General features: G+C 41.9%; 1 protein-coding gene and 1 long non-coding RNA gene across 16 annotated transcripts in view; one reads left to right on the forward strand and one right to left on the reverse strand.

Annotated features, from left to right (window-relative positions):
• Positions 1 to 14,845, reverse strand: part of ORC5 (origin recognition complex subunit 5) — a 167,181-nt gene that overhangs the window by 136,517 nt on the left and 15,819 nt on the right. For all 14 annotated transcript variants that reach the window (XR_006176663.2, XR_010590791.1, XR_006176664.2 and 11 more), the window contains exons 5-7: positions 12,876 to 12,950; positions 10,027 to 10,138; positions 8,870 to 9,000 (exon numbers count right to left, since the gene is read on the reverse strand). Coding sequence is in view for 8 of the 14 variants with exons in the window: in XM_042859356.2 (XP_042715290.1) it covers positions 8,870 to 9,000; positions 10,027 to 10,138; positions 12,876 to 12,950 (318 nt within the window). In the remaining 6 variants the exon portion in view is untranslated. The remainder of the gene's footprint in view (positions 1 to 8,869; positions 9,001 to 10,026; positions 10,139 to 12,875; positions 12,951 to 14,845) is intronic.
• LOC135973877 (uncharacterized) lies at positions 79 to 8,875 on the forward strand. 2 transcript variants are annotated; one of them, XR_010590906.1, is made up of 5 exons: positions 83 to 169; positions 4,063 to 4,097; positions 5,150 to 5,262; positions 8,448 to 8,538; positions 8,671 to 8,875. It is a non-coding gene; the product is annotated as an uncharacterized LOC135973877 (long non-coding RNA). The 2 variants fall into 2 exon arrangements; XR_010590908.1 differs by lacking the exons at positions 4,063 to 4,097; positions 5,150 to 5,262 and having other exon boundaries at positions 79 to 169.

The following is a 14,845-nucleotide window of genomic DNA, read 5'->3' on the forward strand; positions in this document are numbered from 1 at the left end:
TTTAGGCTGGAGGCAGCTAATTAAGGGCCGGCTCACCTGCATAAAACCTGGTAGCTGGCTGCAGAAAGGGGAGCTGCTGCTGGGAAAGGCTGCAGTCACTCCCCAGGAGGGGGCAAGTGCAAGCCAGCCAGCTAGATATGCAGGAAGAAGCCTAGAAAAACAGCAAGAGGTAGGACTGTTGCTGATTGTTAAATGGCTCTGGGGCTGGAACCCAGTGTAAAGTGTGGGCCTGGCTTCTCCTACCAGCCACCGGGGAGTGGCTAGGACAGAGGTGGGCAAACAACGGCCTGTGGGCCACATCCTGGCTAGCCCCCGGCCCCTCCCCTGCTGTTCCCCCTGCCTCGCCGCCTCAGCGCACCATGCCACCAGCGCAATGCTCTGGGCAGCCGGGCAGCACAGCTGCAGAGCTGCTGCCTGACCCGGTGCTCTGTGCTGCGCGTTGGCGTAGCTGGCTTCAGCTGGGCGGCGGGGCTGTAGTGCCGCCAGCCACCGGTGCTCTAGGCAGCGCAATAAGGGAATAGGGAGCGGGGGGGTTGGATAGAAGGCAGGGGAGTTCGGGGTGGTGGTCAGGGTGTGCGGGTGTGGATAGAGGGCAGGGCAGTCAGAGGGCAAGGAACAGGGGGGTTTGAATAGGTGCAGGGGTCCCGGGGGCCAGTCAGGAAGGAGGGGGGTTGGATGGGGCGGCAGGGGGCAATCAGGGGACAGGGAGCAGGGAATATGTGGAGGGGCAGAGGTCTGGGGGGCTCATCAGGGAACAGGAAGGGTTGGATGGGGCGGGGGCCCCCAGGGGGGAGTTGTCAGGGGGCAAGAAGCAGGGGGGGATAGCGGGTAGGCCATACCTGGCTGTTTGGGGAGGCACAGCCTCCCCTAACCGGTCCTCTATACAATTTCCGAAACCCGATGTGGCCCTCAGGCCAAAAAGTTTGCCCCCCTGGGCTAGGGCATTGGAGACACCAGTCAGACAGCAGGTCTGGAAAGACTGTGAATTCCCCAGAAGGGGAGGACTTTGTGTGGCTTGGCCCTCTGGCCAGGCCACTAGAGGAAGCTGCAGACCCAGGAGTGAGTAGGGCAGCAGAGCGAGACAAGGTGGGAGAAAACCATTCTGGAGGGAGAGTGCAAGCTGGCAGAGCTAATCCCCAGGATGGCCAGCAGGAGGCGCCATTTGTGGCGAGTGGACCCTGTGACGCTTACTTAGAATTTTGTAATACAGCAACCTTCCCAACTAATGACTTTGCCCCCATATCTTTAGAAAGCTCTGTGCAGCTATGCATCATTTACAGTAATACCTAGACTGCCACATATTGATTTCATTACAGCTTCAAAACCATATTTAGTGATACATAAAATCTTATACACATTTACAGCAGTAAAAAGTAGCATGCATTAATCTAAATTCTATTATATGTAGAGTAGTTCAAAAACTTATAAAATATTTATACTCGTCTACATCAACATGCCATACAAAAGACCTTTCACATACAAAAGCCTGTAGGATTGGGTCCTGAAACCCTTACAGACAGTATCTTTATTCACATTGAGTAGACCAGTTGATGACTTTGGAACTACTCCCATTAGCAAAGTTACTCAAGACTCAACTTTTCTTGTCATGCACCCTGCTTACCAGTAATGGAATCAGCGCCGTATTATTGCCTAGGCCGACAAGGCTTAGGCCGGCAAATTTTCAGGGGCAGAAGCTCCCCTCCGCGCCCCGCCCCCCTGCTCCAGCTCACCTCCGCCTCCTCTTCAAGCACACCACGGCGTCCTGTTTCTCTCCCTGCTCAGCGCTTGGGCAGGGAGGGAGGGGGGAATGCCACACGCTGGGGGAAGAGGCGGGGCCGGGATCCAATAGGGCGAGGGGGGGAGTTGGGGCGGAAAAGGGCGGGGCAGCAATTATTTCCCAGCCTAGGGGCAGCAAAATTATTAATCTGCTACTGAATGGACTCTGTCTGTGCTCCCCCCCCATCCATTACTGCACAGCCAAGGCTTCCTCAGTACTGGAGCTTGGGCTGTTGGTGGAGCAGGGGGTGGAACTGAGGATGGGGGAGGAACTGGGGCTAGAGGCAGAGCTGGCCTGGGAGCAGAGAGGGAATGAGGGTTGAGCTGCAGCAGGGGGCCAAATGGGGCTGGGTGGTACTCCCTCCCCACCATCTGTGGGGGCTGGCCTGGGCCCTGCCATGCCCCCCTGAATGTTCCTCTGTGCCCCTCTGGGGGGGGTGCTCCACAGTTTGGGGACCATTGCTCAAGAACATAGGTCTGCAGGACTGGGCCCCTCAAACTTGAATGACCCAACTACTATAGCAAATCCTTTCAAGCATACTGCATCTACTTTTACACTTTTTAACCTATAAAGTTTAGCTCTGGTGCTGTTGCTGGGGATCCTGGCAGAGCAGGAAGTCTGCCCCATTGCCATGGGGCTGTTTGAGTGCCACACAAGTGGAATGTTTCCCGGCCTCTCCATTTCCTCTCTTCTTCCTATCAACTATCCCTCTTTTTCCTATGGAGAAAAGGAGGTTGACTCAAGCCATACACTCCTTCTCTCAAGCCCTGGAGAGATATCTCACACATGGAACTTAAGGTTTCAGAGAGCCAGCCAGGCTCAGGCTGTAATCTAAACAACACAAATCTAGGTGGATTTTATGGGGAAAAAAGGCTGCTACAAAAAGAATCCTGTATCCTGCAGTTTGTTGCACTGACAGGTAGAGAATTAGGAATAAAAACTTCAGTAACGGCACAAGATCACACGTCTAGCCTGTCTCCAAGTGCATAGGGAAGAAGAGGAAAAACACTGTACAGACTGCTGGACATACCTAGTTCTAGGGAAACTAGGTGGGTAGTATGTGAGGCAGTTCTACTTCTATTTTCAAATGACTCTTCTTAGCCAGCCTTGTTTGTGCACTATTGGTCACTTTTACTTCTAAATTATGGTAATTTTTACAGAATAATTAAATGACTGTACCTCAAGTGTTGCACTGCTTAACATTTATTTTCAGTATGCTTCACCTTTTAATAGGATGCAAGAGAACAAACATTAAAGATACCCTGGATTATTTTTCTCTGGTGCATTCAAAATTGCAGTGTACAGTTATCAAAACTAACAGAAAAATTACATTTTCAGCAAGATCCTGTGTATGCTGGTGTTGTATCTTGACTATTTTGTTGCTCCCCCTGATTTCCTACTCCCACTCACCAAGAGTTACATACCTAGCTTGATGACCAGGAAAATAACTTATTAGGTGCCATCCATAAAGTGTCTAGGTGTCAATAAAAACCCACCAGTTAACATATTAAGTAATGTTTAAATACAGTGTGCATGTGTGTTTAAATAAGAATATGAAACTTAATACATCAGAAAGTAAAAAAATAAACACATTAAGTGGCTTCATACTCTAATATTACAGTGAAAAGCCACTCTTTGAACAGCCCATTTAACAGTCTTGTGAACAGGGTAGTAGGTTTTTGTTTTTTAAAGGGAACATACACATGTAATTTATCATCATTATATGTAACATGATGAGAACTGAAAAGAGCATAATGACAAATCCTTTATGCTAATTTTTATTTATGTATTCTTAAGAAAAAGACAGCTTCTAACTTGACTTTACGCTCTAGCATGAATCTTCTGCATTTTGTCTTGCTGAGTCTTCAATTTTATCAGTGAAACATACATAGTACACAATAGTTTACTAAGACAGCTATATGTACAGATATGGGGGAAAAAAGACAGGGTTATGATCTTGATCCTTTTAGCTACTATTGTCTATACTACTTTAGCTCATTTGAGTTTTGAGATCATTGCATGGTTAAAGATCAAGAGACCTGTATACAACAGAGCCCCATCATCTCTTATTTCTTTATTAATTCAAATTATGCAATCAGAACCACTGAAATTGTATAAAGAGAAGTAATGCTCCTTGGCAGTAACCAAGAAGTAGTTTATTACTGAACAAATACCCACTGATTTCATAGGTTAGATTAAAGTCAAAATGTAGAGATTCAAAAATTAAATGATTAAGTGCATTTTGAAATAAACCCCTCATTTTATACTTTGTCTGAATTGGGCAGATCATGGACTTGAACCTGTCTCTCCCACATCCTAGGTGAGTGCCTACACCTTCCCTCTCTAAACTTGAAAGGTCTTGGTTTTGTCCTGATAGAGAACTGCAAACATATTTTTGTGGGATAGGAAAAAAGGTTTCCCACCCAGCTCTACTTTAGTCAGCCAAAATCTCTGCTCTGCCTAGCTTACCTATTAGCCAGTTCAGTTTTATGCAGAATAAAGATGGCCTCTCCTGCCTTTACTCAGTGATTTTTAAAGTGAAACTGGTGTCGTGGGGAGGGGAAGGAAGAAGGCAATATGGGGGGGGGGGGAACAAAAGCACTATCTCTTCCCCCTCCCACAACCCCGGTCAGAATTCGGGGGTGGGGAGAGAAAAACAGAGGGGGAAAATTAACTGAAAGACCTCCATGGAAGACCTCTTGCTACTTTTACCAATTCAGAAATTAAGCTTGATTGTCAAGCATTAAAGATACAGCATACATCATTTATATTTAGATTTGTAATCTATTAAAAATCTGAAAGCCAAGTAGAAGTGTAAAAATTCCGTATCCAAAGCAAATGAGCATGTGGGTATCTTGGGAACACTGAAGTAGACAGACAATTGAATGAAGCATACATTTCCTAAAAACCCAAGTCTGCCATGCAGATCATGATCTGATCTCACTCCTTGAACAATTAAATCCATTTGAATAGCGATAGACAGAATTAAAGCTTTCTATATTTTAACATGTATTCATTATTCCATTAACTAGCTTAGAACACTATACTGTAAGCCATCATTTACATCAGCTTTTGTGAAATTCAGTGGTTTTCCCATATTCTGTTCAAAATAAGTGTGTATGCACATATATGTAAGCTTATCTGAATATGAACTAATTCAATCAAATCAGTTTTGCTGAAGTCAAGAATTTCAACTTTTATTACCGAAGTCACTGTCAGATAAAATAAAATATTTCTTTACCTGTTTGCTTTTCACTCTCTCAGCTTGGGCAATGGTAATAAAATAATCAGTTTTGTTTTTAAATTGTAGTAAATTTCACTTTCAGCTCCTCTGTGCACTGCTGCAATGTTTGGGTTCTCTCTTTCTATTAGAATTTTTAGTAGGAGTGTGGAAACATTTACAGAACTGAGGACCAGTAGAAAAGCTTTTGGATCAAATTTAGAAACCATGTTTCTATAAAACTACGCACCAGATGTAGGCTGAAGTAAGTGTGTTAATTGCCTCCTATGTACTGCTTTTTTTTCTCCCCAAGTGAAAATTTACATTTTCATGTCCGTACAATACAGAAGTTTCACATTTAATTTCCAGTGGAAACAAAGGCAGTTTTCTTCACTGTAAGACTGCCTTTATGAAGTCATGCTGCTTTCTCTCATCCACTGTTTTAATGAATGTTCATTTAAAAACAAACAACATACAGTTATCAGAGTAGCAGCCGTGTTAGTCTGTATCCGCAAAAAGAATAGGAGTACTTGTGGCACCTTAGAGACTAACAAATTTATTAGAGCATAAGCTTTCGTGGACTACAGCCCACTTCTTCGGATGCATACAGAGTGGAATAAATATTGAGGAGATATATATATATATACACACACACACATACAGAGAGCATAAACAGGTGGGAGTTGTCTTTACTTAATTGGCCTCTCAGAGTTGGTAAGACAACTCCCACCTGTTTTTGCTCTCTCTCTGTGTGTGTGTGTGTGTGTGTGTGTGTGTGTGTGTGTGTGTGTGTGTGTGTGTGTGTGTGTGTGTGTGTGTGTGTGTGTGTGTGTGTGTGTGTGTGTGTGTATATATATATATCCATCCTCAATATTTATTCCACTCTGTATGCATCCGAAGAAGTGGGCTGTAGTCCACGAAAGCTTATGCTCTAATAAATTTGTTAGTCTCTAAGGTGTCACAAGTGCCCCTATTCTTTTTGAACATACAGTTAAACTACAATTGTTAGAGGCTATCTGCCTGATATGCTTCCAAACTATGCAGTGTGTCTAGAAGTAAGAGGATAAGGCTGGACGTCAGGACTCATGGGGTCTGCTGCCTGCTCTCCTAATGACTCACATTGCCTGAGCAAGTCATTTGGGCCCAATTTTTCAAATTGGGATGCCTTCATACATAGCTGCTTGACTTGAAAGTTACATTCAGAGGCATCGAGCACTCATGACTCCAACTGATATTACCTGAATAATCCATTACACATTCAGAACTTGAGGCATGCATAATTAGTGGACTCTTAAAAATGTTTGGCTTTTACTTGCTATACTAGCTACGGTACTTAACATGGATGTTATGAGATTTAATGTTTTAAGGCTCAGGTGCACCAGTTTATTGCAAGTGCAAGCAAGAAGTCTGGAACTTCCCTCAGTGACCCTCGGCTAAGGAAGCCCTCAAGACAGTTAAGTCAAAAGCAGACTGCAAAGAGTTACAAAGGGCTCTCTCAAAAATGGGTGACTGGGCAACAAAATGGCAGGTGAAATTCAAATCTGATAAATGCAAACTAGAAAACAATCTCAACTCTACATATACAGTAACTCCTCACTTTAAGTCGTCCCAGTTAAGGTTGTTTCGTTGTTACGTTGCTGATCAATCAGGGAACATGCTCATTTAAAGTTGTGCAATGCTCCACTCTTGTGTTGTTCGGCTGCCTGCTTTCTCCACAGCTGGCAGCCTCCCCACAGTGCCACCTGCCCGATCAGCGCCTTCCCCTTTCTCCTTCCCCCCCCCAGCCCCCCCGCCTGAGGCAATCAGCTGGCTTGCGGTGTTTCGGGGGCAGGAGGGAGGGGGGAAAAGGAGTGAGAACTCAGCGTGCAGGCTCCCCCTCCCTCCCCAGTGCCACAAGCCAGCTGATTGCCCTGGGCAGGGAGGGAAGGGGAGCCTGTGTGCCAAGTCCTTGCTCCTCCCCCCTCCCTCCTGCCCCCTAAACATCACAAGCCAGCTGACTGCCCCAGGCAGGAGGGAGGAGCGAAGACTCAGCATGCAGGCTCCCTCTCCCTCCTGCCAGCAGCAATCAGCTGGCTTGCGATGTTTAAGGGGCAGGTCAAGGATGGGGGCTTGGGGGGAAGGCGGGGAGTGGGCGGGCTGGGGGTTGAGCCTTCCCCCCCACCCCCCGGTGCTTGCAGAGTAGGGGAAGCTGCCGTTGCTGCGCAATATGCTTCTCCTAGCCTACAGCACCTTCTGCCTCATTGCCTGCCTCATCTCCAGTGCCAGTGGGCTGTGCCTGTGTAGGGTAAGGCAGGGGCACCTCCCAACTATAGTACTGTACGTACAGTATGTCTGTAAACACACAACACGTACACACTACTCCCCCCCAGCGTAGTATTAAACTGCTTGTTTAAAATTTATATAATGCCTTTTGTCTGGCAAAAAAATTCCCTGGAACCTAACACAAACAAACACACACCCATTTACATTAATTCTTGTGGGGAAAATTGGATTCGCTTAACATAGTTTCACTTAAAGTTGCATTTTTCAGGAACATAACTACAGCATTAAGTGAGGAGTTACTGTAAAATGACAGGGTCTAAATTAGCTGTTACCACTCAAGAAAGAGATCTTGGTTGGAGTCATTGTAGATAATTCTCTGAAAACATCCACTCAATCTGCAGCAGCAGTCAAAAAAGCTAACAATGTTGCGAATCCTTAGGAAAGAGATAGAGAAGACAGAAAATATATTGCTCTATATAAATTCATGGTATGCCCATATCTTGAATACTGAGTGCAGATGCAGTGACACCATCTCAAAAAAGGTATTAGAATTGGAAAAGGTACAGAAAAGGGCAACAAAAATTATTAGGAGTATGGAACCGCTTCCATATGAGGACAGATTAATGAAACCGGGACTTTTCAGCTTGGAAAGACGACGACTAAGGGGAGGGACATGATTGAGGTCTATAAAATCATGACTGGTGTGGAAAAAGTAAATAAGGACGTGTTATTTACTCCTTCTCATAACACAAGAACTAGGGGGTCACAAAATGAAATTAATAGGCAGCAGGTTTAAAACAACAAAAGGAAGTATTTCTTCACACAACACTGTCAACCTGTGGAACTCCTTGCCAGAGGATGTTGTGAAGGCCAAGACTATAACAGGGTTAAAAAAAGAACTAGATTAAATTCATTAATAGATGAAATTCATTACTGATTATTCTGTTAAATAGTCATGGAGTATCACAAAGTAACCACCGTGCAATATCCTTGCTTTGCAGTGTGTGGTTTACATCACTAGAAGATAATTCTGTATCATGATAATGCAAATATTTCACAATATCAGGATGTCACATTGATTATTTGGTGTGTGACTCTATTCAACTATTCAAAGTTGAATTCCACTCTTCTATAGGTTAAACCCTTTTTTAGAGTTTACACTAACAAAGCTATTTTTGCTGTATACAGCAAATGAACATGACACACATCGACTCTGGAAAAATAGTGAATCTCATTTGAAGAAAGCAATGCAGACTGTTTATCTCCAGGAAATATCCAGGTAATCATCCCTTTTCATTTTTAGTCATCTGCCTCTCAAAAGCCTTACTTAAAATGTCAAATAGGTGGTGAGTAGTATTTCTTCCTGCCAGACTGATTTTTCTTTTTTCTTTTAACATCATTTTCTTTACAGCTTTGGTGAGGTCTTCCTTGGAGACAAGACTGGTGCAGGCCCCCAGGGATATGAAGACACCCATACCTCATTAACTGATTTAAACTAGCCCAGGACCTTTTGATGCAATATGCTTATGACATGCTCTCTATCCAAACTGAACAATAAATCTAGCCTTTGAGATTTTGGACAAGAAAAATAAATCTAGAAGATCCCTCACCAGATGTCGAAGCTCTTTCAAGTCCCTGCAGACTGTGTAGAAGACACCAAGAAGAATATTAATGTACGCAGCATAGAAATCAGCAGAATATTCTGGAGGATGATAATGGGACAGAATCTTTTGTAGGTTTCCTGTTCGGATATAAACAAGTTTGATTTTTTTTTCCCAAAAAGCTGGCGATTGCCTTATTGTACTAATCATATTTTAAAAATTAAGTGCAGCACAAGCCAAACAATGATATCAGCTGTACCACAGAACCCAAAACAACAGCAAAAAGAAAACCCTATCAGTAGGGGTAACAGAACCAAAAATGGTCTGGTTGTCTCAACATAAAAATTTTTTTAAAAATAAAATAAAAAGCCAACCCACACACCTAAACTTAAATACCATCACAACGCTAAATCACACTAACTTTACTGACAATTAATTACAAGAAAAGCTTTAAACAATATGCTGCCAAAATGGCAAAGGATATAGAAACCGTCTCGACATCTACAGCTAACCACAGCTGTGGGGGAGAAATTCAGATCTCCAAAGGGACTCTTGTACTTCCATCAGCTGGCTGAGCTCTTCCTATGAGGGCCATGTGCATCTCACTAATGGGGATCCCCAGAAACAATTCTTAAAGAAGTAAAATGGGATTTCTAGTCATAATGGATGAGGAAGATTGGGCTTTGCAGACTAAAGTGGCATAATAGTTAAGGGGTGGTATGTTCTCAGACAGCATGCAAAAGCAAAATGTGTGATGGGTGTTCCCTAGAGGAAAATGGAAGACAGGAGAAGGCTGGAGTCTCTGACCCTGCTATGTAGTTCACTAGTTAGCATGCAGGGTGTGGTTTGAGACAGGGGATCTATATTGGAAATCTAGATGAATAAGAGGGAGGGAGTCTCTGAATCCTAAGTAGAGGGTGATTGGGAATATAGAGCTTGTAATTTTACCAAAGCCACGTATAGTTATTAAAAAAACAAAACACTGCCTTCTGGATTCTAGTAACCAGCATACACAACTGTCACATTTTCTAACTGGTTTAAAGCTGAAGCTTCAACCTACTCTCTCTGATTAACAAAAAACTAAGTGTTTGAAATGCTTAGTCCTTTATGCAAAGTACTAATATTATTCATTCAACAACAACAAAAAGTAGAAACAATTAAATTACCTATGCTGTAGTCAGGAAAATACAAGGTGAATGGCTCCAAGCATCCAGTGTTTGGACGAAACAGTTCCCACACAATTTCACTAAGGAAAATAACAGTGACATTTCTGTCTGTCTGTAAGAGAGAAAGAGGGAAAAGGTCACCTTGCATGTTAAAATATTAATCAAAAGAATGACTGTTAGGATTTTTCATTTGAAGAATTTCATCAAATTTAGTGTTTAACAAATTATTAGCATATTAATAAGTCTTTTGGTGGCCTAATCAAGAAGCTCATACATTTGCAGATTTTCATAATTATCTGGGATTCCTGTATATCTCTTGCCATTTAATTGACATTTAAGCTACTAGAGACCTGGGATACCAGGCAATATGAAGTTGCTTCCCTTCCCAAAATTAAGCCAACATTTCACTTCAATAATTAAATCCAGAATTTCATTAGGAGATTGTACAGTAAGAGTTGAGGAGGTAAAGGAGGACCAATATTTTGTGAAGGGAACACACTTCAGGCTTAATTTATAAAGGTCATCTGACTCATGCCACTACAAAGTTAGCTCTGTACTTAATTGATTGCTTTGCAATCTTAAACGTGGTTATGACTGGTAAGTAACTATACCATCACTTCAGCAAAGACTGTGGCAATATGCAAGGTCCAACTTAATATTAAGTTGGGTCTATAGGTAACAAATTACTTATTTTTCATATGGAAATATTCTTATTTTACACAGTTCCCACAATTTATTTAAGAATGAGAAAAATATTTCTGATGTCCCATTTATTTATTTTTTTAAATATCTGAGAGCTTACTTTAAAGAGAAAAACAGGCTAGCGTATTCACATTTTATAATATACAATTTTAATAGAATGTGCAATTCCATTATTCCACACGTCCTTGTGGGGGTCATCTTCATCTATCATTACTGTTAGGAAAGATTTTGCTCAGTGAACAAAGACTACATGCGTCTGACGAAGTGGGTATTCACCCACGAAAGCTTATGCTCCAATACATTTGTTAGTCTTTAAAAAGCAACAGAGTCCTGTGGCATCTTTAAGACTACATGGTTAAGGTAAACCGATCAATCCTCAAAATATTCTGAGCTTATACCATACAAATATAATGCTACATTCTTTAATCTCTGCAGGTCTTTTTGCAACTGTACTATAAACTCAGCAGTAAAGAGCGATGCCTTCAAGTATGGTTCTTCCGTGAAGAGATTTCAGAGTTCTGAAGCAGCCCATAAGTTTAAAAGTAAAAAAGCTTGTTTCCTTAGGTTACTTCCACAATATAAAAATCACCAGAAATTAAGAACCACTGATGTGAGTAAACAACAGAAAAGTAGTGTGGCACATGGATTCCAGAAAGTGCAACAGAATACTGGCACATAGATTATCAGGAAAAGCATAGAGCACACATTTCTTCCTTACATACATTGCTGTTTCTTGGTAGCTTCAAAAATAATAAAACAGATTTACAATAGGCTGATATGTAATGATTCAGGATACAGTTTCCATCTTGCACAAAGATATATTCTTTAAGGAAAAGGTGGAACAACCTATTTATTTTTCACTGCTTATGAATCACCTAAATATTGCCCCACCACAGGCAAGAGGATTGATATGCTTCTCTAATCAACCTCTACTGCTGCAAATTAATCAGCAATTAAAAAAATATTAAAATGTAAATCACCACATTTTTCATTTATTTTACACAAGGTCTTTGAACAAGTTATTTGCTAAGAAAACATGAGGCAGAAAGTGAGTGACACTGACACGCACCCACAGAAGTGTCTTGCCACCAAGATCAACATATAGCTACAAACTGCCCCATCCACTAACTCAAGCACATCAAGAAGCTACAGCTTTCCACCGCCAGTGGAAAAGTCACTTTCACAAAACAACACAGCCCAACAGACAACGGAAAGACTCCCACTAACTTCAATGGACTTTAACTCAAGTCCAGTCCTTTCCTAAATCAGAAGCAAGAGCAGCAGAAAAATATATTCTGTTCCGATCCCAAACAAAATCCCAAAAGAGTAACGCCTTTGCCATATTGCAACAGGGTAGACTCTTAAGAGGCTATCACACACACACCAAAAGTCAGAGAGCCCCTGCTGGTGACGAAAACAGGGCTAGCCATAATTGCATAACCAATGATCCAAGAGTCCCTGCACCAGTCTCCAGGAGGGCCATCACAAAGGGTTCTCAGACACTGTTGGAGAAATTGCAAGAAAACAAACACCTGGGAATGTGGTTCATCTGTCCAACCCCACACTCGCTACACTTGGGTTTAGCTCCCACTAAAGCAGCTGTTTCAGGAGGGTTTGCACCCCCCACACAGCCAGTTGCCAAGCTTTAAGAATGTGCTACCGTTTAATCAAAGACAGTAGTAACTGAGCTATGCTAAGTTTTTTTTTCAGTTAGAAGTTGCTCCTTACATAGCTTACAGTCCTTCCAAGATTTTATACTTGCTTTGGCAATTATTAAAAAACCTTGATGAAGAGTGGTAGAATTTTGTAATAATCTCAAAAAGCAATATATATTTTAGAAGATGCAGTGTACAGTGGAAGCAGCTTCAAAAGATGCATAAAAGAGCTGATTTACAGGACAACATATTATTAAATGGAATAAAACAGAACACAAGAAGAAAGACCGTGATGTTTAAGTTCTGATTTGAGTTCTGCCACTGACCAAAATTCTGCAAAAAAATTACAACTTTCAGAAGAAAAAAAAAAGTTATACCCAAACTTCTCTAGGGAATTCACTGGTAGTGAGACATGGTATTACATCATCTAGACAGTATTTATCTTTAACTTCTATGAAATATATATTAAAAATACTTTACTCAGTTACTTACCATTTCTTGTAGTCTAAGAAACCCTGGCAACATATTTGCCTCCATTTCCCTCAGCTGCTCTGCTTTATCCAGCACCTTTTAACAAACAAGGATTTTATTATATAGTCAACTTTATTCTGCCCTTTTATGTGGAATTTAAAAAAAAAAAAGAAAACTTTCTAGTCCAGCTGATGGAGCCACATTTCACGCATACCTCTGGACGTCAAATAAAGCTACTTAAGCAATAAGACACAAACAGAGCAAGTCTGGGGGATTACTCTTTCAAGGGTGATGGGAGCAGCCTAAGCAGTTCAGCCACCCAAGAAAAGTGATAACCCCCTAGAAACCAACTTTGTCATGACTTACGGCATGAGTGACTTAGCTGAGTATTATTCATAAAGCCATGACATCGGTAACGGCCAATTAAAAGCTCCATTTTTATCCAGCATTATGTTACTTCAAAAGATTTAAATATCCCATATATTATTAGGATATTACATGAATATGTTTATTATAAAAGAATAATTTTTTCCAACCAAGATTACCTTTGACTAATAAATGTGTTTGAAAAAAATTAAGCAGTACCTCAATTTAGCTATCCTTCTGAGGTTCATAAAGAGATATTCCTGGGGAAATTCTGCATATCTGCGGATGCACAGAATTCCTCTGTCTCCCATAATTTTGTATTTTCCCACAAAAAAATCTGTTGCCTAAGGTGTGCTGCAGTTCTGCCTTTTGCCCACCAGAGGCCACTGGGGCACCAGACCAGCCAGCTGCCTTCATGATGGCTGTTCTAGCGTCACAGCAGCCTCTGGTGGGCAAAAGGCAGAACTGAAGCACCTTGGCAAAATGAATTTTATGAGGGAAAATACAAAAATTCTATGCTCAGTGCTGCAGAATTCCCGCAGCAGGAGAAGTTCATCACAGCACCTGCCCACAGAGTGAGGTTAGGACAATGTGGGGCACACAGGGCTGCTGGGGGGGAGGGGTCGCAGACCGGGGATCAGAAGGGCTAGTTGGGGGGACAGTCTGGAGAATGGGCTCAGCAGCTAGTGGGGTGACAGCGTTGAGCCTGGGGATGGGGAAGGGAGGCTACAGAGACCCAGAGGGATGAGGAATGCGGGGACGGGGCAGATGTGCCTAACAATGGAAGAGGCTTGGGGTCAGCCAGAGTCTGCATGGGGGAGGCATCCCAACACCCTAACAATCCCTCCTCACCCCAAAGAAAAGTCTCCTACCGACACCCAACACCCTCCAGGTTCACTCCAGGCTCCCCCAAGCCTTTGCACTGCTTCTGACAGTGGCAGGAAATGCAGTTCTGTATTGTAATTTAATTGAATAACACAAAGTTCTGTATTAATATGCCTAGTAAGAAACCTATTTGTCAAGTTACCAAAATAATTGAAACACCGAGGAGTCCTTATGGTACCTTAGAGACTAACAAATCGAAAGCTTATGCCCAAATAAATTTGTTAGTTTCAAAGTGCCACAAGGACTCCACGTTGTTTTTGCCGATACAGACTAACAGGCTTCCACTCTGAAACCTGTTAAAAAAATTGAAACTGGCACGATTATATTGTGTTATTTTGACAAATAAAAATGCAGAATTTTCAAATATTTTGTTGCAGAATTTTTTAATTTTTGGCGCAGAATTCCCTCAGGAGTAAAGAGTCTAATTTTCTTCTGTGATAATGTATTTTGTCCTCAAAAATTATGTCCAGATATTTACAAGATTCTTTGTATTATTATGTGGAAGCCCAATACTGCTCCAAGAAATAACAAAACAAAACAAAAAATATGTGGTAACTATTAGTAAATATCAACTTTTTAAATGGGGACAACTGCAGATAAACAATTACTATATTTTATATCCTCAAGAGAGAAATGGAGGCCTTACCCAGAGTGAAAATATTGCTGGTTATAATTCATTAAAGAATTCTTAAGCTTAACACAGTTACTACCTTGATTGAAGAATAAAAGAGGGAAAACAT

This window comes from Chrysemys picta, chromosome 1, assembly GCF_011386835.1.
Source record: "Chrysemys picta bellii isolate R12L10 chromosome 1, ASM1138683v2, whole genome shotgun sequence".
Lineage (NCBI taxonomy): Eukaryota > Metazoa > Chordata > Testudines > Emydidae > Chrysemys > Chrysemys picta.